Source organism: Phalacrocorax carbo, chromosome 6, assembly GCF_963921805.1.
Source record: "Phalacrocorax carbo chromosome 6, bPhaCar2.1, whole genome shotgun sequence".
Lineage (NCBI taxonomy): Eukaryota > Metazoa > Chordata > Aves > Suliformes > Phalacrocoracidae > Phalacrocorax > Phalacrocorax carbo.
The window spans coordinates 22,295,842-22,322,553 of NC_087518.1; the positions used below are offsets into that span (position 1 = coordinate 22,295,842).

The window sequence follows — 26,712 nt, forward strand, 5'->3', positions numbered from 1 at the left end:
ATTATTTTAAAACCACATATCTTTTAGGAGGATCAGACTGAAAATAGCTACCTAATTTTCCCATGTTACCCAGGCATGAAACACTTTTACACCTTTTGAGTTAAATTCAGCTGTTTGTCATGGTTCTAAAAGCCTGGGAAAGTGCCAGTTAAAGTCAGTTTATCCTGGGACATGTTCCCTGCAGTCATGGGACAATTCCATAGTAGTTGTTTAGGAGTGTTTGCTTTAAGAACAGTAAAAGACTTTTGGAATGAGATACGGGCTTAAGTGTTGAACAGTGTTCTCCCAATTATTTGATACCTGAAAATGATATGGACTAAAGGTGGCAAGGGCTCCCTCCTGAGAATGGCTGCTGCAGGAATCCCTGTAGATCCTGATCTCTGAGGTTTCCCTATCCCTGCATTAGGGAATATGGCAGTATACCTGTGCAGACCTTTTTGGGAAGACATGAATTCACATGACTTGTGCTTTGAAGCAGTTAGGAGCTTGCTGTGCCTGCACTGTAACTCTCCTGAATGCAAATCACATATAACACGTAACCATACATGTTACATGAGGCTGTCACAATATGTGCTGCACATTTCTTGTAAGGCAGCAGTAAGTACTGAGATACAGCAGGAGTGATGTGATATGGAGCTATTGTCTGCCCAGCTGTCTAAACTGTGTTCTTATATTTTCTGTAATTCTGTACTGTATCTGTACAAAGAGTATGGAAAGTAAGGGGAATGTACAAAGAGAAAAAACCTGGAATCTAATGATACTCATTCAGGTGAGCAATGTTCATTTTTATTCCATGCATTATGGAATACATCAACATATAACAGGTTTTCCTCAAGGTCTCTGCTTCAGTCAGGTACAGCATCAACTAAACTAATTTCAGGAAAGTTATGTAATATTTTGCTTTATCCTTTTCACTCACTGCTTGGCCCTATAAACATATGGCATATTGTTCAGACAAAAAATGGCTCAGCCTCTCAAAGTGACTTATTTCTGCACTGTCCATGTGCTCCATAAACCTCAGGTTTGGGGGTTGTTTTTTTTTTCAACGTATGGTATGACCCCATCTTACCGACATAAAGAGATACATTGCGAGACTAAAATGAGAGGCTGTCAGTCATTTGGGGATTTTCAGTTTGAAGTTGGTAGACCTGGCTTTTTATACTGTGGGGTTTTTTTGTTTTGGTTTTTTGTGTGTGGTTTTTTTTTTTTTTTTTTTCTTGTTCCATACACGGCTTTCATTCACCCTGGTTGCAAAAGTGAATGCTCAGTGATTTTTGTACTTCACTTTGGACACCCGTTAAATGAGAACTACCCAGTTAATGAACATTTGAGAAAGGGTTGGTTTAAGTGATTTATGGACATAACATCACATAGAAAATTTATAGCACAGACATGAATCTAATTCTTCAGAGCAGTATTCTGTTGTCCTCACTACAGCACATCCCCGCTCTTCCTTCTTTATCCTTCTTCATTCATTACATGCACTACAATCATGGCAACAAAAGAGGCAAGGGATCCTCCAGACAACAGGATCTTTGGTTTGACTAGCTCGATTCATCTCCCTGGGCAGAAAGCTGAATAGTCCTGTAAATGAAGATTGTGTCCTAGACCTACACACAAGAAGGCCAAATAAGATTACCCAGGCAGACTTAATACCTGGGTATTGCTAGCTTTTGAGAGCTGGACTTTGCAAAACAGCACTTTCCATTTTTAGTTAAAAATGTTCTTCTTTATTCTGTTTGTGGAATTGTGTTTGTACCAACATAAATTAGTTACCAGCAGGACACAGCAGAGACCGCTGCTTGTGAGCTAATGGTGTGAATCAGGAAAGCTGTAAAGTGAAGTGTGGGAAAGCCTCAAAATGAGGGTCAGGGCACAGACAGCTCTGCTGTTCCTCTTCTCAGAAAATGGAAAGTGGAGAGACTCCACAGACTCTACAGCAGGTAGAGTTGAGGCTTGTTTACTTTTCCTTCTCCCTTTGGGAACAGACATTCATCACATGGGCTTATTGAACAGCCCCTTTTTCCAAGCCAGCAAGTATTATTTCTGTACAGGAGTAAGAATAATAGCTGTGCTGCTGTATTCTGAATTAGCATTTGCATTCTTCTAGTTTGCCTACACTGTCGCTGATGTAGTACTGGGCCCAGCATCTTTAGAAAATGGCTGTAACATGGGTGCAAAATGTAAGCACAGTAGATACAAAGGTTCTGTCCTTTGGCATTTGGATTTTTTAAATATTAAGGTATAATAAACAAAGGTTTTGTGCTTTAATTTTAATCTTGTTTTGGTATGGAAACATTTAAAATATAATATAAAAAAATGTAAGAAGAACCACTTAGTTCCATCTTTTAAAGTTAGAGGCTAATAGAAGACTGTAAAACATTTTCAGTCCCCATTCAGCTTGTTTCTGAATTGACTTAATTATCACTAACCAAAGGATTTTCAAGGTACAAAGTTTATAAAACATGAACAGGATGTCCTCTGGTACAGGTCCTTTCCTCTGGAATTTACTCATGCCAGAAATGCATCAAGCCCCTCTCATTTCAGATAAAATGTACTCCTTTTGTCCCAGCCTTTCACCAGCTACGGGCTCCAGAACCATTGGTTTGCAGCTTACTGGCAGTGGTTTTTTTGTCTCTGTCCTTCAGAATTTCATTGTTCTGCAGAATTATGCTACATCTATTCCATGTACTTGGACAAAGTTACAACTTCTAGTCTAAGCCAGGCATTGCAAACTCAGCGCGCTCAGAAATAATTTATAATGCTTTTGTTGCTTTAAGCCAAATGGATGGTACCTGGATTTGTGAGTAGTATCTACAAGACCCCATCTGTACTCACTAGAAGTTTTAATGAGAACGACTTCCCCTGAGGGTACAGTTTATGAATGGCTAAGACTGGGTATGACTTAGACTAATAAACAATTTTTGTACCTCAACAACTTCTCCAACCACGAATGAGTACTGCAGTTGGATGCTAAATGTCAAATGGTCACTAGCTGTTGGGGGAAGAATAGTAAGAACTGATCTGTAACATCAAGTGCATGGCTTAAAAATATTGATGTGTCTAGGCTTGTGACAAAATATAACAGAGTAAGTCCATCTCGCATGTTTTCCAGCTACCAAAAATCTACCTGTAGTTTCTAAATTTATTTCCCTATTTGCCACTTCCTTGATCAGTTGTAGGTTTTTTGCCATTTCAGAAACTTGAAACTGAAATATTTTTTTCTACTTTCTAATTCTCAAATCGCTCTCTAATTGTATTATCCCATTCAGTAAATAAAATTACTTCCTTCTTCCTGCTTAAACATTAGCCATAAGTTCTGGTGGAATTTCTAGACTGATGTCATATAGTGCAACAAAAACAAAGGGCTCTTCTTCTGATTCAAATTTTATAGAATATGTGAACATTTGCTGCCATGTTTCTCATAAAGCATTTGCCACTTTTTATGTTGAATCACTGACAGCTATCACGATCTTTAGAGGAGACTTGTTTTCTTTGAAGGAGATAATATCACTTAGGGTCAGATTTTCACCTGTTTTTCTAACTAAGTACACAGGACCTCTAGAGGGATATGCTCTGTCCTCCTCAGGCAGCTCTGGAGGTTCTCACTTCAGAGTACAATTCTTTGTACCCATTTCTACTAGGACTTGCTGTCCAAGGAATAATCAGACTTCTGTGGAGCTGGCATATGCCAGCAGGAAAGGCTATTGCTCATTTACATGCTGTACATGCTGTACAATGCAACAATACATTGTGCAAAAACTGAAATGGAAGGAAAGAGCAGATTCTACGTGTGCTCATCCAGTTTCCCAGCTTTTGTTTATGCTTAAGAGGACTGTGTATTTTCAGTTGACCTATGCTACTTACAGCTTTTTGGAAGCTTCTGATCTTGTTAAAGAGCCTGTCTGTCAAAAACCTTTCTCTGTGCAGTTTTTTTCCCTACCAAGTGGTGAAACTTTGAGATGTAACCAGCTGTAACTTATTCAGTATGACAGCAGTGAAACCATTTAAGCCACTGATGCAAATCAAATGTGATCTTAATGTTATTCCTAAGCAGAAATACTCTCAACTCTAGAGACCAAGGTCTTGCTTGATCACATGTAAAACAAATACACCCCCTTCATATATTTATGTGTATTTGATTACTGTTATTAGTATTACTATTATTAGTCATGAAGTCATTACCTGCATTACCTCTTTCCTGTCTCAAACTTAGAGAAGCTTATGGCTACACAGCTATTGCCTCTGGTTATCAGTCAGTGCTTTGTTACTTCTCTGAAAAACACTTTGGTTGCACTGCTTTGAAAAAATTTAGAGCTCATTTATCCCAGAAAACCAGGAGTCAGAATTTATTGGATTGGAAATAATGGTGCAGCTGTGTAGATGCGGGTTCTTCACATTGCTGTCATGGCAAAATGAGGAGTTAAAAAAGTTTATTCACCTCCATGGATAGCATACCCAAACTCGGGTTGAATGAAGTAAACTGTTTTGTTGAAGTATTTTTAAATTTAAAACATTTGCTTGCTATATTAATGTTCTGAGGTCACTGTGAGGAGAATAATCTCACTGCATTGGCTCATGCTTCCTTTTTTCTTCTTTTCTTTGATTTCAAATTTAGTATTTGCATCCCTTTAGGATACAAATGTTACCATAATGATATTGTAAAGCTACTTACTTGTGAAACTCTACAGAACTTTTATTCGTTAATTGTACAGCAACCAGAACAACCATGTCTTTGTGCCAAATGGGGGCCACTAAGTATTGTTAAAGAAACCCATTTCCCTGGATAAGTTCTCCCGTCTCTTTCCCCAGCTTAATTTGTATATTATCTATGAATGGCATATTTTGTCTTTAGAGTATTTTTTACACTAAATTTTTAAATTTGAATAAATAATTATTAAATGAGAATTATATAAATGCAGATGATTCTATTTAGGTTGCAATTACTAACACCTTATAATGTTAATAAAACCATTAAAGAATTTATACTGGGTGAGGTGGTTCTCCAGAAATTCAGTCTCTCTTTCTACTTAGATTAGGTTGAACCTGTAAAGACCAGCTGAGTTACTCCTTGTTTATACCAGGAAGGAGAGGGGAATTTAACTAGCAGCATACGTTTTTTTTAAGGTGTGTCTTATAAAAGGTTTGCCAGGCACTATTACCCTCTACAGCATATGTACCCTGTACAGCCTCTGCAAATTTGTAGTCAGTATATGTATAAAGGTGATTCCTTCTTCACCTTTTTTAACCACTCAATTTTTTTTGTCTTCAGGTATGGGTGGATGCTGGTACACAGATATTTTTCTCTTATGCGATCTGCTTGGGGTGCTTGACAGCCCTGGGAAGTTACAACAACTATAATAATAACTGCTACAGGTAATAAGTTCCATTTTTACGTTTAATTTCAGTGATGGAAGTGTCCACATACTTAGCGTCACTCAGAAGTACTTCCCTTTTCCTTTAGCTATTTACATGAGTAATCATAAGCACATGCACATGTTTTTGTACAACGGAGATTTGTAATGCTTCCTATAATTGTATCAGAGGAACTCTGGTCCAAAATTTGGTGGTTTCATCCCTTTTGATCCTATCTGACCCTTGCATAGTCACAAGCCACTCAGTACACATAGGTATACACAACTGCATGTATAATATGCAGAACTTCATACATGTATAACTGCATGTGTATGCAATATTTGATTTATAATGTATATCTGCTTTAAAAAAAATCCTACCAAAAAATTGTTATTAAAACTCACCTGAGTTTGGTCTGTGCTCTGAATGTCACTTTTTCCCATCGTTTACTGGCTTCTAGCTAAAGCACAGTAGAAATGGATAGCATTTCATTGCTTGTCTTTTTAGAAATCAATAAGGAAATTGCTAATGACTTCAGCAGTTTTTAATCTTTCCTGAATCAATGTCAAAAGGATATTAAAAAATAATAAAAAAAAAAGCCTGACCAACCTAGTGGCCTTATGTGATGGAGTGGCTACATCAGTGGACAAGGGAAGAGCTACAGACAAGGGACATAGAGTTGCTGGAGCATTTCCAAAGAAGGGCATGGGGCAAAGATCATGCCCCTGTACTCAGCACTGGTGAGGCCACGCCTTGAGTACTGTGTTCAGTTTTGGGCCCCTCACTACAAGAGGGACATTTTGGTGCTGAAGCATGTCCAGAGAAGGGCAACAAAGCTGGTGAAGGGTCTGGAGAGTAGGTCTTATGAGGAGATGGAACTGGGGTTGTTTAGTCTAGTGAGAAGGAGGCTGAGGGGAGACCTTATCACTCTCTGCAACTACCTGAAAAGAGGTTTTACTGAGGTAGGTGTTGGTCTCTTCTCCCAAGTTACTAGTGATAGGACGAGAGGAGATGGCTTCAAGCTGCGTCAGGGGAGGTTTAGGTTGGATATCAGAAAAAATATCTTCACTGAAAGAGTGGTCAGGCATTGGTACAGCCTGCCCAGAGAGGCGGTAGAATCCCCATCCCTGGACGTATTTAAAAGATGTATAGACATGGCACTTCAGGGCATGGTTTAGGAGATATGGTAGTGTTGAGCTGACGGTTGGACTTGATCCTAGAGGTCTTTTGCAACTTTAATGATTCTATGATTCTATGTCATCTACCTGGACTTCTGTAAGGCCTTTGACACGGTCCCCCACAGCATCCTTCTATCTAAACTGGAGAGATACCAATTTGATGGGTGGACTGTTTGATGGATAAGGAACTGGCTGGATGGTTGCATCCAGAGGGTAGTGGTAAATGGCTTGATGTCCAGATGAAAACCACTGGCGAGTGGTGTCCCTCGGTGGTCTGTACTGGGACCAGTACTATTTAATTTCTTCATTAGTGACATAGACAGTGAGATCGTGTGCACACTCAGCAATTTGCAGATGACACCAAGCTGAGCAGTGCAGCTGACACACCAGAAGGATGGGATGTCATCCAAAGAGACCTGGACAAGCTGGAGAGGTGGGCCTGTGAGAACCTCATGAGGTCCAACAAGGCCAACTTGCAAGGTCCTGCACCTGGGTCAGGGAAATCCCCGATATCAATATAGGCTGCTGGATGAAGGGATTGAGAGCAGCCCTGCAGAGAAGGACTTGGGGGTATTAGTGAACGAAAAGCTGGACATGAGGCAACAATGTGCACTTGCAGCCCAGAAGGCCAACGTTATCCTGGGCTGCATCAAAAGAAGTGTGGCCAGCAGGTCGAGGGAGGTGATTCTGCCCCTCTACTCTGCTCTGGTGAGACCCCACCTAGAGTCCTGCGTTGAGCTCTGGAGTCCTCAACACAGGAAAGACATGGACTTGTTGGAGCAGGTCCAGAGGAGGGCCACAAAAATGACCAGAGGGCTGGAACACCTCTCCTATGAGGACAGGCTGAGAGTTAGGGTTGTTCAGCCTGGAGAAGTGAAGGTTCCACGGAGACCTTCTTATAGCCTTTCAGTACTTAAAGGGGGACTATAAGAAAGACAGGGATAGAGTTTTCAGTAGGGCCAGTTGTGATAGGACTAGGGCTAATGGTTTTAAATGAAAAGGCGGTAGGTTCAGAGTAGACATAAGGCAGACATTTTTTACAGTGAGGGTGGTGGAACACTGGAACAGGTTGCCCAGAGAAGTGCCCCATCCCTGGAAATATTCAAGGTCAGGCTGGACAGGGCTCTGAGCCACCTGCTCTATTTGAGGATGTCCCTACTCATTGCAGGGGTATTGGACCAGATGACTTCTAAAGGTCCTTTCCAAACCAAATCATTCTATGATTCTTTGCAAATTATAATTCCATTTTACTGACATAGGCAGGAATACGAGCACTACTTTTTTCTTCGGGCATCCATTGTTATTGAATTAATATTCCTACTATTTAACAGCTTTTAATACAAGACAGTAAATGACAGGTTGATTCTACTGACTCCATTATGATCTCCAGACAGAGAATTAAAGTTTCATTAAAGGAAAGTTTCATAAAAGAAATCATACATTCTAATAGCAAAAGAACTCCAAACACACCACCACCAAACCCCTCAAAGTGTATTTAAATTCTAAATTACAGTTTTACTTGGAGAGATTAGGAGACTGTTTTAGGAAATGCCTTCTTCTTTCAACGTCTAAGCAACAATTTGCTCTTCTGTCAGAGAAACACAAAACAGTAGGACCCTCCAGACAGAGGGGGAATTGGGATACCTGAAACCACAGAGACATGAATGTATCCACCAGCCAAATGTTCACAAAGCTATCCAGTGGCAGTTAAGGGTACTTTGCCATCTAAACATGCAAAGTAACTTAGCAGCAACAGAAGTTACTCTTTGCTTGGCTATGACAGTCAATATACCAAACATTTTGCCACATAAAGTAGTGTCAATCCCCTATAATCTTCAGTGTTGATTGACATTATTTTCAGAATAATGATAAAGCCCCAACAGAAGGTAATGAATGCCCCTACAGATCAGTGGGTAATGAAAGTTTTCCCCAATTAGCATAAGCAATGCTTTAATAAAGGCAATACTCCTTTTCTGTCTTATTTAGTTTTCTTTTTATTTCTTTCCAGTTGCATCCCATCTACAAACTATTCTGTCACTGCCTCAAGGACTGCAATAATGTTTTTATTATGGTTTTGTAACTCATTACAAAAGGCAGGATTTTTGATCAGATTTGTGATCAGATAGCTTATGTAACTTTCCTTTTTTTCCTCTGACCCGAGCAGCATAGCTTTATAAAGAGCATCGACAGCTCTTTTTTAAAGCTCCTGAAGAAGATACTGCAACAGAATACTTTTTACTGAATCCAAGCTTCACAATTCCTCTAACAAAATGTTTTCACAAATTTCTTGAAAAGGACAGATTTTATTGTGTCCTGAAGTATGACTCTAAGAAATCTGAGGAAAGGAGTAGGACAGAAGTTAACAGCAGAAAGCAGATGAATTAAACAGGGCAGTTACCAAAGCGAGACATACAAAACAGCTATGCAGTGGAAAGCAGAATTAAATCTGTATTCTAACTAGTACTTAAAAAAATTGAAATTAAGCTATGGATTTGCCTCTTGCAATACCCGCCATGCATCATCTGATAGTATTTCTACTCTTTTTGCACCCTTTTACTAATTTTTTTTTCTAAGGCAAAGTTGCAATTGAAAATAATGACATGAGGTATTTTAGTGGGAAATGGGAAAATCTAAACTGTATGTGGGTTTTTCTTATTAGCAACCTGATCTAATTCATTAACATTGTAAATGTATTGCAAACCAGTCGATTCACATTTTTTAATAGGAAATTAATATTTATTGTCCTTATCTTTCATCGTGAGTGATTTCACATGCCGCCAACAAATGGACAAAACTTTTAAGAAAAGAAGATGTGTCCTTTATCAAGCTTCTAGTCTAAGAGGAAAAGAGGAATCGGGATTGGTCTTGAGGGGATCCATAAAGGCAAGGAAATAACTGGAGGGATGCAAAAGGCTCTGTGAGCAATTGTCTCTAATCAGAGAAGCTCCTTACGGAAGGCAGATTCAGTTTTCAGCAGTATCCTGCCTGTCAGTCAGGGAGAGAATAAGGATGTATGCCTTGAATTATTCAGGTGATTAGCAAGACATTAATCTGGAAGAATGCAGAATTTTCATAAAAAATTTAAGTTTTCCTTTAGTTTGAAAGCAGTCTGGGCTTCAGTCAGGCTCTGATGCATTCCTAGCCAGGGTGCTTACAAGAAATTGATGGATGGGTCTTCCCTGGGAGTGGAGAAATGTTTGTGCTCCTCTTGTTCTCTCACAGATGATCTAATTATCAGGATTGTCCAGCTTACACCACTTGAACCTTCCCCTAGGACCTTTCTTCAAGAGAAAGCAGCAGAAACTGCCAGAGGCTCTGAATGTGCACAGGGAGCAGTGTGTCTCCACCTCAACCCTTTTTGCATGGTTAGGAATCAGCAGCTCTCAAATGTCCTGTGCCACACCATTCACCAGAAAAATATATCTTGTTGATTGGACTGCATTTGAAGTTTGGGAATTATCTAAAATACGTCTTATCTAACAGAAAAGAGGCTGTTCTGAATGGAGGCATCATATGACTGTTGAGCAGCCAGATCCATCCCACTGAAGTAGTATCTCTTTTTTTCCCCCAAAAGGATTAAAAAATACATCTTTCTGACATCTCTTATCAACAGAGTTTCATCACACAGGTTTTAATTTCTCAGCATTGAACTCACCAGTTTCTTAGGTGAGATAGGCTGGGGTGAGAACCTGTCCAGAGCTACTTCAGTGCTGAAATACACTGAGAAGGATGGGTAGAGAGATGATCTTTTTCTTTGTTTTATTTCTGTGCAAAGCACAAAGAACTCTGTGCTCCCAGTTTCTTTCTTTTAGATTGCTGTTTTGCTTTAAAACGTCCGAAGTGTATAATTAGCCCGGCTGTGCATAACTACAGGAAGCAATTTCATATGAAAAGCAAATAAATAACAGGCTAGAATTCTGACCATTTTCAGAATTTTCAGGAAGTATTTTGAAGGACCTATTTACCCCTGCTAACGAACAGTGTTAGAGAGAGCACATGTGTGAAAGAAGTATGAACATCACTGGACTTCTCCATGTCTGAGTCTTTACCTACAAATGGAAGTATTCATTCTTAGTCATTTCTGGACAAATTTTGGCAATTTATAGATGATATGCCATATAGAATTTTTAAACTATGAAATGATTATGAAAGCATAAAAACATTCTCCAAATAATGGTTAAAATTAACTGTAGATAAGGTGATAAGAGAGAGCCAAAGCCTCCCATGGCCTAATGGCCATAGTTCGGCTTATCACTGACTTTGCAGTATTGAAATGTATGCCTGCTTCCTGCCACTTAGCATGTGATAAAGTGAGTCAAAGTCAGTAACAAAAAGAGCTTTGAACAGTTGTGGATGCAGTGCAGGGCTCATTAGTGAAGGAATAAGATGCTGGAACTGGTCACCTCACTTTCAACTTAATAAACCAATGGGATAAATTTACAGGATAAAAATACCAAATGAAACAAGCAAGAGGACAGAGAGGTTACCAAAGAAGTTTTGCCAGAATATATGCCAGGACTTCAAAAATATTAATTGTCTCTGATTCTCAAAAAGTCACTACAAATCTGTGACAAAGATGGGAATCATTATTGAAGATGTGGATTCAGAACCTGTTAGATTTTACAGGGTCATTTCTTCTCATTATCTTGCATAAAAATTTGCTTCAGAGCTGTAGTAGGATGGGAACAGACCAGGCTAAGTTATAGGCTTGACAGAACTACAGGCTTGCCTTGTGTTTCAGTGTTTTAGAATCCTAATTTACTTTCAGACATCTAGGTTAGATTATTACTTTCTCAAGTACACAGCTGTCTCTTGTAGCAAACAGTCTTAAAAGACTGTCATGATAAATCATTAACTGACAAGCCTGAAGTGCTGTCTGAAAGGAGGGTGAACAATGATATTTTACTGAGCTGTGGGGAAAGATTGTACCTTTCTGCAAGAATATCTTCCCTTTTTTTAAAGTGATTTACTATTGTGACATTTCCAATCTGGGAAAAGAAATATTTCTTCACCTTGGCCTTGTAATTGTCATTGTTTGATGTGTAGGATACATAGGTCTGAGAGATCAGTGTCCCTGCACTGTCTTTGCCTACTTGTTAGATACTTTTTTAGGTATATACACACTTCTTAGATTATATATAGTGCTTTTCATTACCACAGCTTCTTAAAAAAAGCTTATAAACTAAACTGGAGTTGTATTTTGTATAGATATAAATTATAGATATAAATTGCCAATATACTGTAACTGGAACAGAATTAGCTAATCTCTGACCATAGGATTTTTTTTTTCCAGGAAACAAACTACTACCATTTTTATATAGTTTATAAATTAGTTTATATCCTCTGGAATATGTTATTACAACTACTGTAGAAAAATTGTTCTTAACACCATTCTTACAGTACTTTTACATGTTTTTTAAAGATTCTATCAAAAAACAGCAAGAGAATAACAACAGGTTTGCAATTCAACCAGTTGAAACACAAACAAGGGTATTATGATGGTGCCTTCCTGTAAATGCTTATGCCTGACTGATGCGTCTCAGGCACAGTATCAGCTGGGAGCTTACTCTTCGTGAGCAACTTTACATCCATTCATGCAGCTTGGGGTTCTGTTAGTCCTGTGGCTCAGTATATGAAAGAAACCCAGGCTCTGGAGATTAAATGCAGTGTTTTTTATTTATATTTTCAGAGACTGCATCATGCTCTGCTGCTTGAACAGCGGCACAAGCTTTGTTGCTGGTTTTGCTATCTTTTCAGTTCTTGGATTTATGGCTTATGAACAAGGCGTGCCCATTGCAGAAGTTGCAGAATCAGGTAAGTTCCGAAAGGAGTTTTCCAAGTTAACAAAAAATGCCCAGGGGTTGCTGTCAGAATACTTAGTCTGTTCCATTATCTTATGGATAAGTTGACTGTTTTGCAGATAGTCTTACAAAACTCCTCTTGAAAACCTGTTATTTGACTCATTAGAATAACTGCTATGAGAAGAGTTTTTAACAATTTTTATGTGAAAAATACTAATGTTATTGTGCATGGCACCAAATTCATAAAGTCAAGGAGCTATTGTAACACAAACTTACTCCAGCTGAGCATCCAGAAGATTGTTTAGCAGAGATATATTGCTCTGTTATGCCCCTTGAGTGTTACATTCTCATGAAAGGAGCATCCAGTTTTCTTTAAATGTGACAGAAATCTACACAAATATCTGTTCCCGCGGGGGGGGGGGGGGGTGGGGGGGGCGGGGGGGGTGGAGAGAAACAAAAAATATATAGCTATTAAATAATGAGAAACCAGCTCTTTAGGAGAAATCTTTGGAAATCCTCTGAAGTCTTGCTTACTGTGTACTATCCAAATACAGATTTCTAAGAGTAAGACAGCTAATGCCATTTCCTAATGCAGTGTTTTTCTCCCAGGGATGTACACTGAAGCACTCTGGTTGATTAAATATAATAGTTCTTGTTTTGAGTCCAGAAAGGCACAAAGGCCCAGCTTTACGAGAAATTAGCCATCTAACAATCATTACCATCACCTGGAGTTAGGCATCCAATGACAGTTAATTGCTCTTTAACACCTTTGTGGATGTAATACTTTTAAGCATCACTTAAAACTCAAGAGAACAAAAAGAACAGGAGTGCTGCCCAGAAAAAAAGCAGTGTAATACTGAACTGCTGAGGAGAAATGACTCTCAAGAAGTTAACCAAGATTAACAGGAACATTGCAAAGCAATTAGAGCTCCACTGATACTGTAATGGAAAATATTTCTGTATTCCTAAAGCCCCCAAGACAACTGGCTTATACTATTACAGAAACTATATAGAAAATGTTTACAAAACTACAGCAACTCTGGAAACTAAAGGAGCTTGCAAATACTGTGTTAACTGAAAAAGCAGTAGTGTGTTAACAGGTCTTCACTGAAGTTATTGCAGCAGGAGCGCAGAGGTACTCCTTTATCAGCTTTGTGACACTGCCTTTATATCTCCGCTTTAAAAGCTGGCTAACGTCAGTAAAAGCTGTTACAGCACAACAGTTTGCAGCAGCTGAAAAATGGGCACAGGTAAATAAGAACAGGAAAATATAAGCTAGGTGAGACAGTGTTTTAGCAGATCTGAGAAGTTCCAATGATGTTGCAAAAATGTTCTGCTTTAAAGATTTCTGTAAATATGCAGCCAATGAATTAATGTTAAGTATCAGGAGCAGCACTTGAAAATGCAGAGCAGATTTTGAACAAAGCAGTAGACATTTGGCTTGCACCATGTATGGCTTCCAAGAGACAGCTCTTATCGACTGCATTCTTGCACAAAATGTCAGAAAGAGTGCTGTCTTAGGAAAAAAAAATCCAGAATATGTTAATTAGTTATATAAGGCAATCACAGGACCACACGCTATTATTTATTCAGGATGCGAGTCTTGCTGTATATCCACACAAAGAAGGAGGAGAATGTAAAGTACAGCGATGTCTTAACAGAAGTCTTGACCTTCAGACATTTGGGCAGGTTGTAGGCAGAGTTAATGTGCCAAGCAAGTCTTCATTACTGATTAGCCTTATCACCAAATATTTAGACTATTAGAGATTTAGAGTTTGTGATGGTTTTCAACTCGTATTTAACTTCTCTTATCTGCCATAAAACAATAACCAAGTTGTGGGGGGTTGACCCTCACCAGCAGCTAAGCATCCACACTATTTACTCACCTGCCCACCCCAGTGGAATGAGGAAGGGAACAGGAAGACAAGTGAGAAAACCTGTGGGTCCAGATAGAGGCAGTTTAAGAAGTGATGCTGTGCAAGCACTGTTCAGCAATAGCCACAATGTTGGTGTTAGCAATGTGGTTCTACCTACAAATCAAAACACAGCACCGTACAGGCTGTTATGAAGAAAATTTACTCCATCTCAGCCAGACCCAGTGCACAAGCATAAATATTTCCTTTGTTTTCTTCCTTTTCAGGTCCGGGACTTGCATTCATTGCTTACCCTAAAGCTGTTACCATGATGCCTCTTTCTCCTCTGTGGGCAACTCTGTTCTTCATGATGCTCATATTCCTTGGATTAGATAGTCAGGTATGAAACAAAACTATTTAAATATTTTGGCAGATTCCCTAGCACATCTATATCAGCATCCTTGATGCAAACAGCACTGAACCTGATGAAAGAATGATCTAACTTAATTCCTTGCTTAAAACCATTGAATCAAGTTCCTTATTTTAAATCTCTGTTGTGTGATCCTGGAGATTCCTTTATGATTTACTGTGAACACTGATTCAGCCTATCTATATCTTTCATTATTAACATGGAAATAAGCTTGAACTTAAATATGGGTGATTAAAATTCACAGGTCAGTAAAATGTCAGTGTGTTGTCTTTTCCCATTTTTAAAGCACTTTGCAATGTATTTTGAAACTGAATATCAGATAGTGATAATGTAAGTTCCTGTGGTGTATTACCATAGCAAGAAATGTGTAGTCATATATTGCAGCAAAGTGACAGCACAGAAGTTGTCCTTCCTATGTGACCACAAAAACTGTGAAAGCTGTTTGAAGAAAAATGAAAAGTATGTGAAAGCTGTTTGAAGAAAAATGTAAAGTAGCTGGCATTTTTAGCACCTCAGCTCTTGGCATGATTTAGTTCAGAAAGTTTATGATTGTGTACTATAGAATAAAGCTCTTCAGTGCTTTCCAGTCATTAAACTTAACATTTTAATAACTGCTCTTTTTTGTGATCTAACAACTTTTTTAAAGTCTGTTTTTTTAAAATGAGCAATTGATGAATTCTGCTCCCAACTGTTGCAGTGACGCAGGCTTTATATTGTCAACTTTTGGGCATCAATTTTAGTGCCTATTTTAGAAACCTTGCTCCAGAGCCCTGAGTCAGAAGCTCAGGCCTCTTACTTTCTGTTGATTTTTAAGAATGTTCCTTCCCCCCTTCATTAGATGTACTTAGCTTGGGCATTTAATAGCTTTGTGGAACTTCTCTCTTCTGTAAAATGGAGATGACTTCTACAAAAAACATGCTGCAGTTCCTTTAGCACTGCTTGATGGTGCGTAGCACTGCATAGCATTCCTTTGAGTGACAAAAGTAGAGGATGCTTAGAATAAAATTCTGCTGCAGTCCTATGGACACTATTTAAGTCCCATTCAAGACACATTTGAAAGATCTAAGTTTTATGTAATCCGTCTGCTACAGGGCAAATACGTTCTGAGGTAATAGTGGATTCAATTATTTGAATTTGGTGGTGCACTGGAAATCCATAGCTTTGGACTTTTTAATTCTGAAATGATGTTCCTCTCAGTTTGAACTTCTGCTCATAGAGTGTCCTCAGGGATCGTTCAGTCTCTATGATGAGAACATATAAGGGTATCTGAAGTGTTTGGTAGCAAATCCAAATCCCAGCAGCAGATGAGACAAACATTTCATTTGTACTTTCCTATCATTTTTTCTAGTTTGTGTGTGTTGAAAGCCTTGTGACAGCTGTTGTAGATATGTACCCAAAGATTTTCCGAAGGGGCTACCGAAGAGAACTGTTGATTCTCAGCCTTTCCATTGTGTCATACTTCATTGGCCTAATAATGTTAACTGAGGTAAGATGTGGTTTGTTGTACTACTGCAGAAAAAAGGAAATTGGTTTCTGTTTATAATCATTACAGATAAAATGCAAGAACATTTGCCATAGGCAAATTTCACTGTGAGGAATATGACTACAAAAAGCTTGAGAGACTGTTCTCAATTACTGTGTAACATTTGAAATGTATCCTCAGTTTTTCAGTTGTGCTTAGAAGATATTTTAATCAAAGTTACATAGCCAAAAAAATTCCATTTGCTTTACATCTGCCAACCAGATATACTGATTGTGGTTTCTGCTTACTTATTCTGGGCAGACCAGTCTGAAAAGAACTACATTTTGGATTAATAGATCAGTAAAGAAGATGAAGTAAAGTGAAAATAGAAAACTAAAATCGATACAGCCATCCCTGAGCAGAAATTGCTTTGGTAAGAGAAGAAAGGGGGAAAAAACCCAAACAGCCCACACCCAAAATCCACAAACCTAAACTAGGATGTTTACTCTGGGGTGGTCTAAACCAAAAATTTGTAGGGTGTCAGTCCATCCCAACAGTTAATGATACAACATGACTGTCACTACTGCATTTGGTACCCAGGTTGGGGAGGGACTCTGGGATCCTTTGGTACTTGGTAGGAGGTTAGTCTTGCTGCTGAGTGTTTGCTTTACAGAATGGGTTATATCAACAGTCCTCCTCTCCTTCACTTTACCCTGTCAAGACAGGAAGAAGAGGGGCAGAGTCCACACTCTCCTCTGCTCATATTCTTCTGCTTGCTGGGACATTAAAGCCTCCCTGTACCAGGGAGAAAGGCAAAGAAAAAAGTTTCATGTCTGAGGAGCTGTAGAACTGAATGCCTGAGGAGTGTTTGTCTGAGGAAGCCTGGCTGTGTGAACTGTGAAGGGCCACAATGTACCTCTGTTGTGCAGCAATCTCAGGCAGGGTTTCCCAGTGAAACAGCCTCCCAGGGCTTCATGAACTCATCTGGGTCACTTAAATTCCCTCTACAGAGATCCATAGTCCTTAGACTATGTGCTTTTCTAATTGCTTTCTTACTGAAAATGAGCACATTTCATCCCAAAAGGGGCATTAGGCAATTGTAAGCATGTTAGTCTCTGGTCCTTGGTATGCAAGTTTTTACAATAAATAGAATAAATCAACAAATCAGAATATATTAGCTTTAGGAACACTCTCAAAGAAAGAATAACTAAAGATGGGGAGGAAAGTGGAGACTAGGACAAAATGAAACTCTTACTAATTTTTTTAGTGACAGTTTGTGCCAGACTAAGCAGGTATCTTTCTCTGATAAGACATATGACACTGTATGAAGGAAATGCAGTTGAGCAGAAGTTTTATATACTTCAGTGAAGAAAGTGAAAATTTGTTACAAGAAAAATTATATAATAAAATATATTTTTTTAAAAGTATATATATAATTATATAATAAAATTATTCATTTTATCCAGAAGAAAAGAACTGGTATAAGTAACTGGACAAAGAGATGATGATGACTGCTGGTGTTAAAAGAGACAAGCTGAAATTATATTCTTAGTGAAGTTACACAGACAGTGGTTGGCAGAAATTTTACCTGGTATCTGTAGTTGACTTGCTACGGAAACAAGTCACATATAGTCATTGGCTACATGCGACTAGGTCTTGGCGATGTATTCCTTCATTTTAAATTTTGAACCTATTGGCAGATTTCAGTCAATTTAACAGAATTTTCAAAGATAAGTCCTTTTCCTGGAAGTTCAACATTCATGAAAATTGGCAGCTAGATGGAGAAGTCTTAGAAGTGTCCTTATTGTTCAAAAGCACAAAGCGTGAGCTCAGTCTTTTCAAAAACAGAGAATTTGGAAAAAAGCTGTAGCCCAATGAGTGCGTGAAGTATAAAGGCTCACAGTCATCTATAAGATTTAAGTCCAAATCAGGCTTCATTAATTCTGAAGTTCCTGGGTCACAGAGGAAGGCATAATGATAGGAAGTATTAAAGATGGGGTGGACTATAGTAGCACAAGGTATAAGGTCATCCATATGGTAGTAAACATCCATATGGTAATAAACATTTCTATCCGGCATTGAAAACTGTTATGAAAGAGAAGTTATCTGGATGTGCAACCAAGCACTAAAAATATGCTGTAGGCATAAAACTATGTTTCTTAGATGTTTTGGGAAGGTACTTCCAATTGAGAGATGGGAATAGTCCCATAACTGGACAAGGTAACAGTCCCACTGAAAGATTATGTATGACTCTAGAAACTTGTATTCAAACTGCAAAGCAAGAGCAGTGAGGATGACCCTAGGAATACGGAGCTTATTTTACCAGAAACTAGCAAAATTATTATAATACTAGCAAGGATGTATGATTATGATGCATCAAAAAGGGCATCACCAGCAGAGAGAAAGAAGTCATCATCCCACTCTACTCAGTGCTTGTCAGGCCACACCTGGAGTACTGTGTACAGTTCTGGTCCCTGCTATACAAAAAGGATGTGGACAGGCTGGAAGGGGTCCAGAGAAGAGCCACCAAGATGATTAAAGGATTGGGAAGCCTGCCATACGATGGTAGGCTGGGAGAACTGGGTTCGTTCAGCCTTGAGAAAAGGAGGCTCAGAGGGGCTGTCATCACCGTGTACCAGTACTTAAGGGGAGCTACAAAGAAGATGGAGACTCCCTTTTTACGAGGAGTCCCATGGAGAGGACAAGGGGGAATGGACACAAGTTGTTCTTGGGGAGATTCCGATTGGGCACCAGAGGGAAATTTTTCACATTGAGGACAGTCAACCATTGGAATCATCTCCCCAGGGAAGTGGTTGACTCGGCCACATTGGACACCTTCAAGAGTCGTCTAGACAGGGTGCTGGGCTATCTTGTCTAGACTGGGCTCTTTCCAGAAAGGTTGGACTAGATGATCCCTGAGGTCCCTTCCAACCTGTGATTCTGAGATTTCTTTCTATAAATACATAATATATGTGAGTACAAACATGAACTATTTCTGCAAGAAGAATGTCTCTGTCTCTCTCAACCCCAATCCAGGGTGTATAAGTTGGCCATGAATAATTAGCCTGAAAAGTAAGAAGGGATTTCTGTCCATCAGAACAGTGAGGTTCTAAAAGTTTTTCCAAGAAAATAGTTCTGGCTATAAACCGGAGTTCAGATTGTCAGTTAGTTTATGAAAGGTATTATGTGACATAGTTCCCTGTGAGAACAGAGGAATTGGCACTGACTGATTAAGAATTCCTTCCAGATGTGTGTCCCTATAAGTTGAGTATTGGAGTAGAGCAACCTTATAGGGACCAATTGCCTTTAATCATTCTTACCCTCAGTAAGATAAATTGTCTTTGCTATGTAAGATGCAGAAATGTTGGAATAATTCCTCCCACCATGCATGTGTTAAGCAGAGCAGTGAGAGGTAGATTATCAAAATGTACCCACTAAAAGAAATATAAGCATGAAGTGTGAAGAGGAAGCAAGTTCTCCAAAATGACAGGAATAGTCGTACAGTATTTTTGCAGGGTTGTGTTTCTTATATTGTATTGTCTTAGTTGGTTGATCTCTGGTTACCAATTTGCTCAGATATTTGCTGAACCTCCCAGAGAGCTCTTTGCAGTAAACATGTTCACTAGTGAGATTTTGGGAAGCAGTCAGCTGGCAGAGATGACTAAAAGCAGTGTAGCTAATAATCAAACAAGCACATGCATTAGGAGGAAAAAATATCTAAAACACTTCAAAAAAATTTACTTCAACATTTGCCTTCTGGTCTGGGAGGGCTGACATTCCACAGTGCTTTTACTACAACTTTTTGCTCAACAGAAACCTTAAGGGCAGAGAAACACTTTTTTTCTCTCAGTGTCACTAGAGAGACATAAGTATTACTGAGAGATGTGACTTATTTACATCATCACCTAGGCAACCTAAGTAGCTGTGATCCAATGCAGAAATGACACACTGGTAGAGAAGGCTCTAATCCATGGTACTTGAGTAAGGCATCAAAGCAGTTTTATATACCATAACTTCAGAACATTCTTATGTTCTGTAAGATTTAGACAGGATTTGAAGTTTACAGAGTCCATCTTAACTTCAGTCAGTTAATGCAGAGAAAAAAAAGGGGCAAATCCTGGGTATTGTTTTTGATTTAGTTTTCTTTATGTTTTTAGGGTTCTCTTCCATTTGCAGAAAATTGTCTGAGATGTAATGGATCATATGTACTACTCAAATAGCATTACATTTCAACTGAAGAGATGATCTCAAGCCCCTATTTCCTTCACATAGCTTTCTGCAAAGAGGGAATTCTTAGGATTCCTTTCTATTGAAATGATCTTTTGTGAATCTCATTATTATTTCAATACTGAATGCATATGTGATAAACGATTAAGCATCATGCATAGAAATTACTGTAATATAATTAATTTTTATGGTCAGGTTATCCATAATGTTATTAATTGGACTTCAGAGTCAAAGGCTCTAGAAAGCCAGCCAGTTCTCTGAAGAGTTGACTGTTGTAAACAAGGGAAAACATACAGGAAAAGAAGACAATAATTATGTCTTTGAAAGATGTGATAATTGATAGTGTTGAGTCATAGACAGTAAGTAAGTGAGGATGTTAAGCACATTTTCCGTTTTCATACTGATTGGTATCGTGGCATCACTGAATGCAGAACAGTAAAGATCACTGATAGCATAGTGTGCATTGTGTATGGATGCCATGCTAACTTAAGGCACTTCTTGGTTTTGGCTCTCCTTTCTGGAAATGCAGAGGTTGCTATTTCAAAGCCGTTTGGAGAACAATTTTTGACTTGTTAGGAAAACATTTTTTAAAAGCTTGCATGGAGTCAGGATGATTCTTATTCCACTTTTTTTTCCCCTCAAATAATAATGACTGGTTTAAATGATGAGGCTTAAAGGCCGTGAGCTACAATCAAACTTTATAGGTCAATTTATTCATTTTACAGTCCCTATGCCACTGGAGAGTGATTCTAGTAGCTACAGATTTTGCCCCCTTTCCCCACATTTTACCTAATCCTTTTACATAATAATAGCACAGACACAAACCCAAGATGCTGCATCTTCATATGCAGTGATCTGGAGATCAAAAGCACCTGTAGTTATCTACAGCTTGACGTGACAACAAATGAAGTTGAAAAAAAGCATGGAGGTGAGAGAGCATTTTGAAACAACTCATATGTAGTTCGCTCCACTCCAGTATTTACCACCTTAAAGCAAATGCACTGTATTCAACTGGCATAGGGAATAATCTTGAGTGGTATGGAAGAAAAAAATCTTTCACATAACAAATCACTGAGGAATTAATATTCTTTGTTCAAGAAGAAACCAATGGTAGTGCAAAGATTGCCAGTAAACCATCAGGTTGACTGTGTAATTAAAGGCATATTTGCTATGAAATATTCCTACTGTTGCCAACACAATATCTTTTTTTCCTTTTTCTGTTTTTGTCTTTCAGGGTGGCATGTACGTCTTTCAGTTATTCGACTCTTATGCAGCTAGTGGAATGTGCCTTCTTTTTGTTGCCATATTTGAATGTGTCTGCATAGGCTGGGTTTATGGTGAGTTGCTGAAAACTGCTGTGGTTTCAAATTTTCAAGAAAGTTTTCTATTTGCATAAAAGCAATGTGAAAGCCTTGTACCCTTATGGAGTGGGGCCATCCACATTCCCATACCCTACCAAAAGTCAGGAATGCCTTTTTTTCCACTCTAAATAACAAATATAGCAGAATTGATTTTTTTTTTCCCTTGGCAGGACTGCAAGGAAGTCCTTAGCTGCTTTAGAAAGTAGGTGTGGCAATAAGTCTTTCTTCTCTCACAAAGCATCTGTGCAGGGCATGTTCCCTTCCGCTTCTGATACTCACATATAAATCCAGGGAAGCTGGAGTTCATGCCTCATTAACACAAACTAGAGACAGTAGTATCCCTAGCTCTGCTGTTTCTGTCTGTCAGTAAAGTTAAGAGAAAACCACCATAGTGCTGGGTATGGTCATGGTTTACAGGCTCAAGCATTTTTTGCTCACACAGGACTGAAAATTGTACTTTGTAAAGCAACGTATGAACTTCAGATCACACATGTCCCCAGCTACCTCAGGATTCACACATGAGCTTGTATCATAGATATACTCTTTAACTGGGCTTGCTCAGACTGTTACTGGACAGAACCCATTTCTGTTTGACAGCTCACCAACTCCTACTCTCTGTTCATATTGGTCAGACACAGATGTAGGCAGCAATCTCTGCCACAAGTGTAGAGCAGATGACAGAGAGATGTATGTGTCAGGGAAATAGAGCTTTAGTCTTTGCCGTTCTGTCAGAACCAATGTTTTTCTGTTCTGTTTTAAATACCAACCTATACAACCTCTTATATGTACATTCTACATCTGCTTTCATTTGGGTTTTTTTGGGCAGGCAGCAATCGCTTTTATGACAACATTGAAGATATGATTGGGTACAAACCACTGTCATTGATTAAGTGGTGCTGGATGGTCTTAACTCCAGGTATTTGTGCAGTAAGTACAGAATATCCCAATAACTTGTTTTAGATACAAAGATGGGTTTCTGTGTATGTTTTATAATTTTGCTGCTACTAATAGTTCACAACAGTTAAGAAAAAAGCCTATTGATTTGTAGCATATGTTTTAATTTAAAAAAACTCTGTAGGATCTGTAAAAATTGTTAAATATTCTGTGAATCATGAGAAATCTTAGTATATACAATAATAGAAAGAAGTAAACTAAGGGCCCTAAATGAACATTTGCCAATACAATGGAGGCTTTTTTCACTGCATTGCTAGTATACCTTGTGTCTACCCAGCATAACACAAGCTCCTCCAGACTTGTGCTGGTTTCCTTGCTGCTCCAGCCTCCTATCTCCTTCCCTCTCTGCATAAGCAGACATTTTTCAAAGAAGACAGGACATTTTTTCTTCTAGTAAAAATAGTGGAAGAGGCCAAGAGCCCAACTTGCATGCATGCAGGAGGGAAAGGAATTTGCCCTACCAGAAGCTTAGCAGCAGTACTGGTGCCAACTCTGGCAATCTGCTGTGGCTACATAACAGGGACAAAATTACAAAAGGAACATGACCAGATTGCCCATAAATTTGATCCACAGGTGCTTGAGGATTAGATACTAAAATCTTCCAGTTCTACAATATGTAACTGATAGCAACTGCAAAACCACAGATGCTGGGGCACCTGGAGATCCAGGTTCCCTTGAGCTCTGCCAGTTCATCTGTAAACTTGGGAAAATTTCTGACTCATTTTCACCAACTCTGCAATGAACTGAATATCCCTTGCATTTGTACACTTTTTTAACCACTTTGGAGAAAAGTACATAGTAACTTTTCTATATTTCATAAATTTAGATGGTCCAAACTGCTTCATTAGACACCTGTCAAAATTAGACAGGTATATTTGAGCTTTTGTGAGGATGAAAGATTTGACCTGCAGAACTGCAGATACAGATAGTGGATTAAGGCAACTTTGAAAATTTTGGCTTTCCTTTTTCATCATGACAGGCTGGAGAGAACACAGCTTGTGTTACTTAATCACAGCTAGTTCACAGTAGCAAAACTTAATCTTTCCTGCCTGGGTAATGTTTGCCACCAAAGTGAAGGTTTTATTGTTACTGAGAGGTAAATAGGATTTAAACCTGAAAGGTTGTTCATTCCCGTGGAAGGTACTGGGACATGTTATTTAAGCTGTACATAGATATTAATGTTTGGGTTTTTTCTCTGATTGAAAAGCTTACCTCTGCTTTCCATCTTTAGGGAGACTGGCCTTGCCTACAGAGTCAATCATTTTCTTGTAACATAGGAATTGTTTTTTCAAATACCACTAATATATTTCTCTGCTTATTTCAGGGAATATTCATCTTTTTCCTGGTGAAATACAAGCCTTTGAAATACAACAATGTATATATATACCCTGACTGGGGCTATGGCATAGGGTGGATGATGGCGCTCTCTTCCATGATCTGTATCCCTTTATGGATCTGCATTAAGCTGTGGAAGACAGAAGGCAATTTCATAGAGGTAATATATATTTTCAAAGTAATGATACTGAAAAAGAAGTGGGAAGGGAGTGTGAATCCTCACCAGCATGAGTCTAAGCACAGTTTAATCAAAAAAGCAATGCCACGTACCTGTTCCAGTGGCAGCTTGGGTTAGGCCTCTCAATCACTGGTGGAAGGAGGCATCTGAATTTTCTCTGTTTTCTTAGAATCATAGATTTGTTTAGGTTGGAAATGACCTTTAAGATCATTGAGTCCAACCATTAACTTAACACTGCCATGTCTACCACTACACCATGGCCCTAAGCCCCACATCTACATGTCTTTTAAATACCTCCAGGGATGATAACTCAACCACTTCACTGGGCAAAACTTCTGAATTTCTTTTTTTGTTGTTGTTTTTGTTTTTGTTTTTGCCTTCACTGACTTCAGCCTGTGGTAAACTAATCAATACTATAGCTTTAAGGTGATCTGTTCCTGCTCAGTTTCTAGTTTAAAATGTCTGCAACATCAGCTAAATCCCTCAGGAAGGTTTCTACCAGCAATTCATTCAAGTCAGCTGCTTCCTTTCCATGTTTTTGGTAACTAATATTTGTGCTGCCAGGATTTTCCTCCAGCAGCTGGGTAGCAAACACATATTTCTTCTGGACAGTTTTCCTGATTACAGTTCTCTGAGTGAGAAATAGAGGCAAAAAGAAATATTCAGTGCAATTTACTAACGTTTGGTATCAGGTTATCTCAGGTCTAGGATGAGGATAAGATTATTAAATATAAGACCTTTTCTCCAAAGAAAGACAGTGAAGATGGCTATAATGGAAGAAACAAGACTATAAATCTTATTCAGCTGTTTGGGATTTCTCATATTTCAGAAAAGCTTGGTTCTGTCATCTGGAGTTCCTTAGATACTATGCAGTAAAAGTAGGTATCTCGGTATTGTGTCCTTCTATCTCAATACATATATGGAGGGGACTTAATAAAGTCCCTTTCATGCTTTCTTCATCTGTCTGATATTTTCCGGGATAATGCCAATGTGAACAACAAGACAGTAGGAATTTCTGTGTCTGGGGTACCTGGGGCTCATTAACTTATCTAGCACTTTTGAAATATCTCCCAGTGTATAACCACACTTTCAAAATTCTCCTCCATTCAGAACAGAAGGGTATGACCTCTGAATATATCTCAGTGTAACAGTTACCGCTTTCTTGAAGGGAGAAGCTAACATGCAATTTAACTGCTGATGGCAGACCATATTGAAATGACTCCAGGGCCTGGAGACTACCTAGGAAATCTTTACTGTGGGTATATAAACAGAAAATTAATTCTCCATAATATAATTTTCTTAGCAAGTCAAAAGAAGAAGTTTTGCACAACCTTACCCTGTCTCTGCAAGTAAATAGACTTTGTTTATAGAATCTTGTTTTTCAGTGCCTTGTAATCTGAAGCACTGCATGCAGGTCATTATCTTTTCCCTACATGAATGATGAGTGGGGGGGTTTTAATTACAGTTGGGATCTTCTCAGGAAGCCAACTTCCTGCAACGTCTCTGATCTCCAAGCTGAAAGCAGCAACATTGCTACTGGTGTTATTGCTATGAAAGAGAAAGTTCTTAGCTGAACATGCATATTTTTCTTCTGTACTTTATTGTAGCTTAATACTTTGGCAGTCTCTTGTTTGTTTATTTTTTTTTCAGTATATAAACTTTGTCTATACTATGAGAAACAAAATGTACCCATATAATAGGCCTTACTCAGAGCAATGTGCTTAATTTCTTCATGGAAGAGAATGTTACTCTAAATCAGCACAGAAATTCACTTTGAACTTTGTCTTTGCCTTGATTCTCTAGCCCTTGGTCTAGTGTTATTTGTAAGGAACTGTGTGGCATGCAGTTTTATGGATGTGTCTATAACAGGGAAATGAGAAACGGTCATGCAAGAAAAGAGGTTTTTATAGCCAATCTGTTTAAGAAATGTGTGTCTGTGACCAAGAAAAGATAATGATTTCTGTTTTCTCAATTTTTCTAGAAATTCAGGAAGTTGATTACACCTAGCTCAGATTTGAAAATGAGAGGGAAACTTGGAGGAGGAGCCTACATTGCAGCAATAAATGACTGCGATGCCAAACCGAAAGGAGATGGCACCATTTCAACCATTACAGAAAAGGAGACACATTTCTGAAAGAACTATCTTTTTGCTTTATTTTTTTTGTATAAATAAATAAATAAAATCACTTAACTATAGAAGCTGGCTTGTTTTGCACAAAGTTTTATTAACCAGTTAATTTTAAAGTGAAAATTGTATACTTGTTTAAAAGTAATTTTTTAAATTACTATATAATTAATGATTATGTAAAAGAAAAAGAAATAGTATTATATGGTATGATAATGATGACTTCTTGTAATATGGTGATTTCAGTAAATGTGGTTTTTTTAGAAGTTAGAGACCTGTATAATGTCCTGTAAAACTTTTCTATTTTGATTTCTGGCAGGTGTAATGTTGCATAGACATATGCATTCTAATCTGTAATCATTTCAGACCATTTCAGCTTTTAATGTATGTATATAAAGGGGACTAGATGTCCTTTTGTTTATATTGGAAGAAATTGTGAGGGGATGGGACGTT

The 26,712-nt window shown here is 38.4% G+C and overlaps 1 protein-coding gene across 1 annotated transcript in view; it reads left to right on the top strand.

The window, feature by feature from the left end:
- The window catches only part of SLC6A11 (solute carrier family 6 member 11), a 112,696-nt gene extending 86,371 nt beyond the window's left edge, over positions 1 to 26,325 (top strand). Inside the window, exons 8-15 of the mRNA XM_064454236.1 lie at positions 5,273 to 5,376; positions 12,223 to 12,347; positions 14,475 to 14,587; positions 15,966 to 16,103; positions 21,541 to 21,643; positions 22,494 to 22,594; positions 23,946 to 24,116; positions 26,116 to 26,325. Coding sequence (XP_064310306.1) covers positions 5,273 to 5,376; positions 12,223 to 12,347; positions 14,475 to 14,587; positions 15,966 to 16,103; positions 21,541 to 21,643; positions 22,494 to 22,594; positions 23,946 to 24,116; positions 26,116 to 26,268 — 1,008 coding nt within the window. The 3' untranslated portion in view covers positions 26,269 to 26,325. The remainder of the gene's footprint in view (positions 1 to 5,272; positions 5,377 to 12,222; positions 12,348 to 14,474; positions 14,588 to 15,965; positions 16,104 to 21,540; positions 21,644 to 22,493; positions 22,595 to 23,945; positions 24,117 to 26,115) is intronic.
- The last annotated feature ends 387 nt before the right edge of the window (positions 26,326 to 26,712 follow it).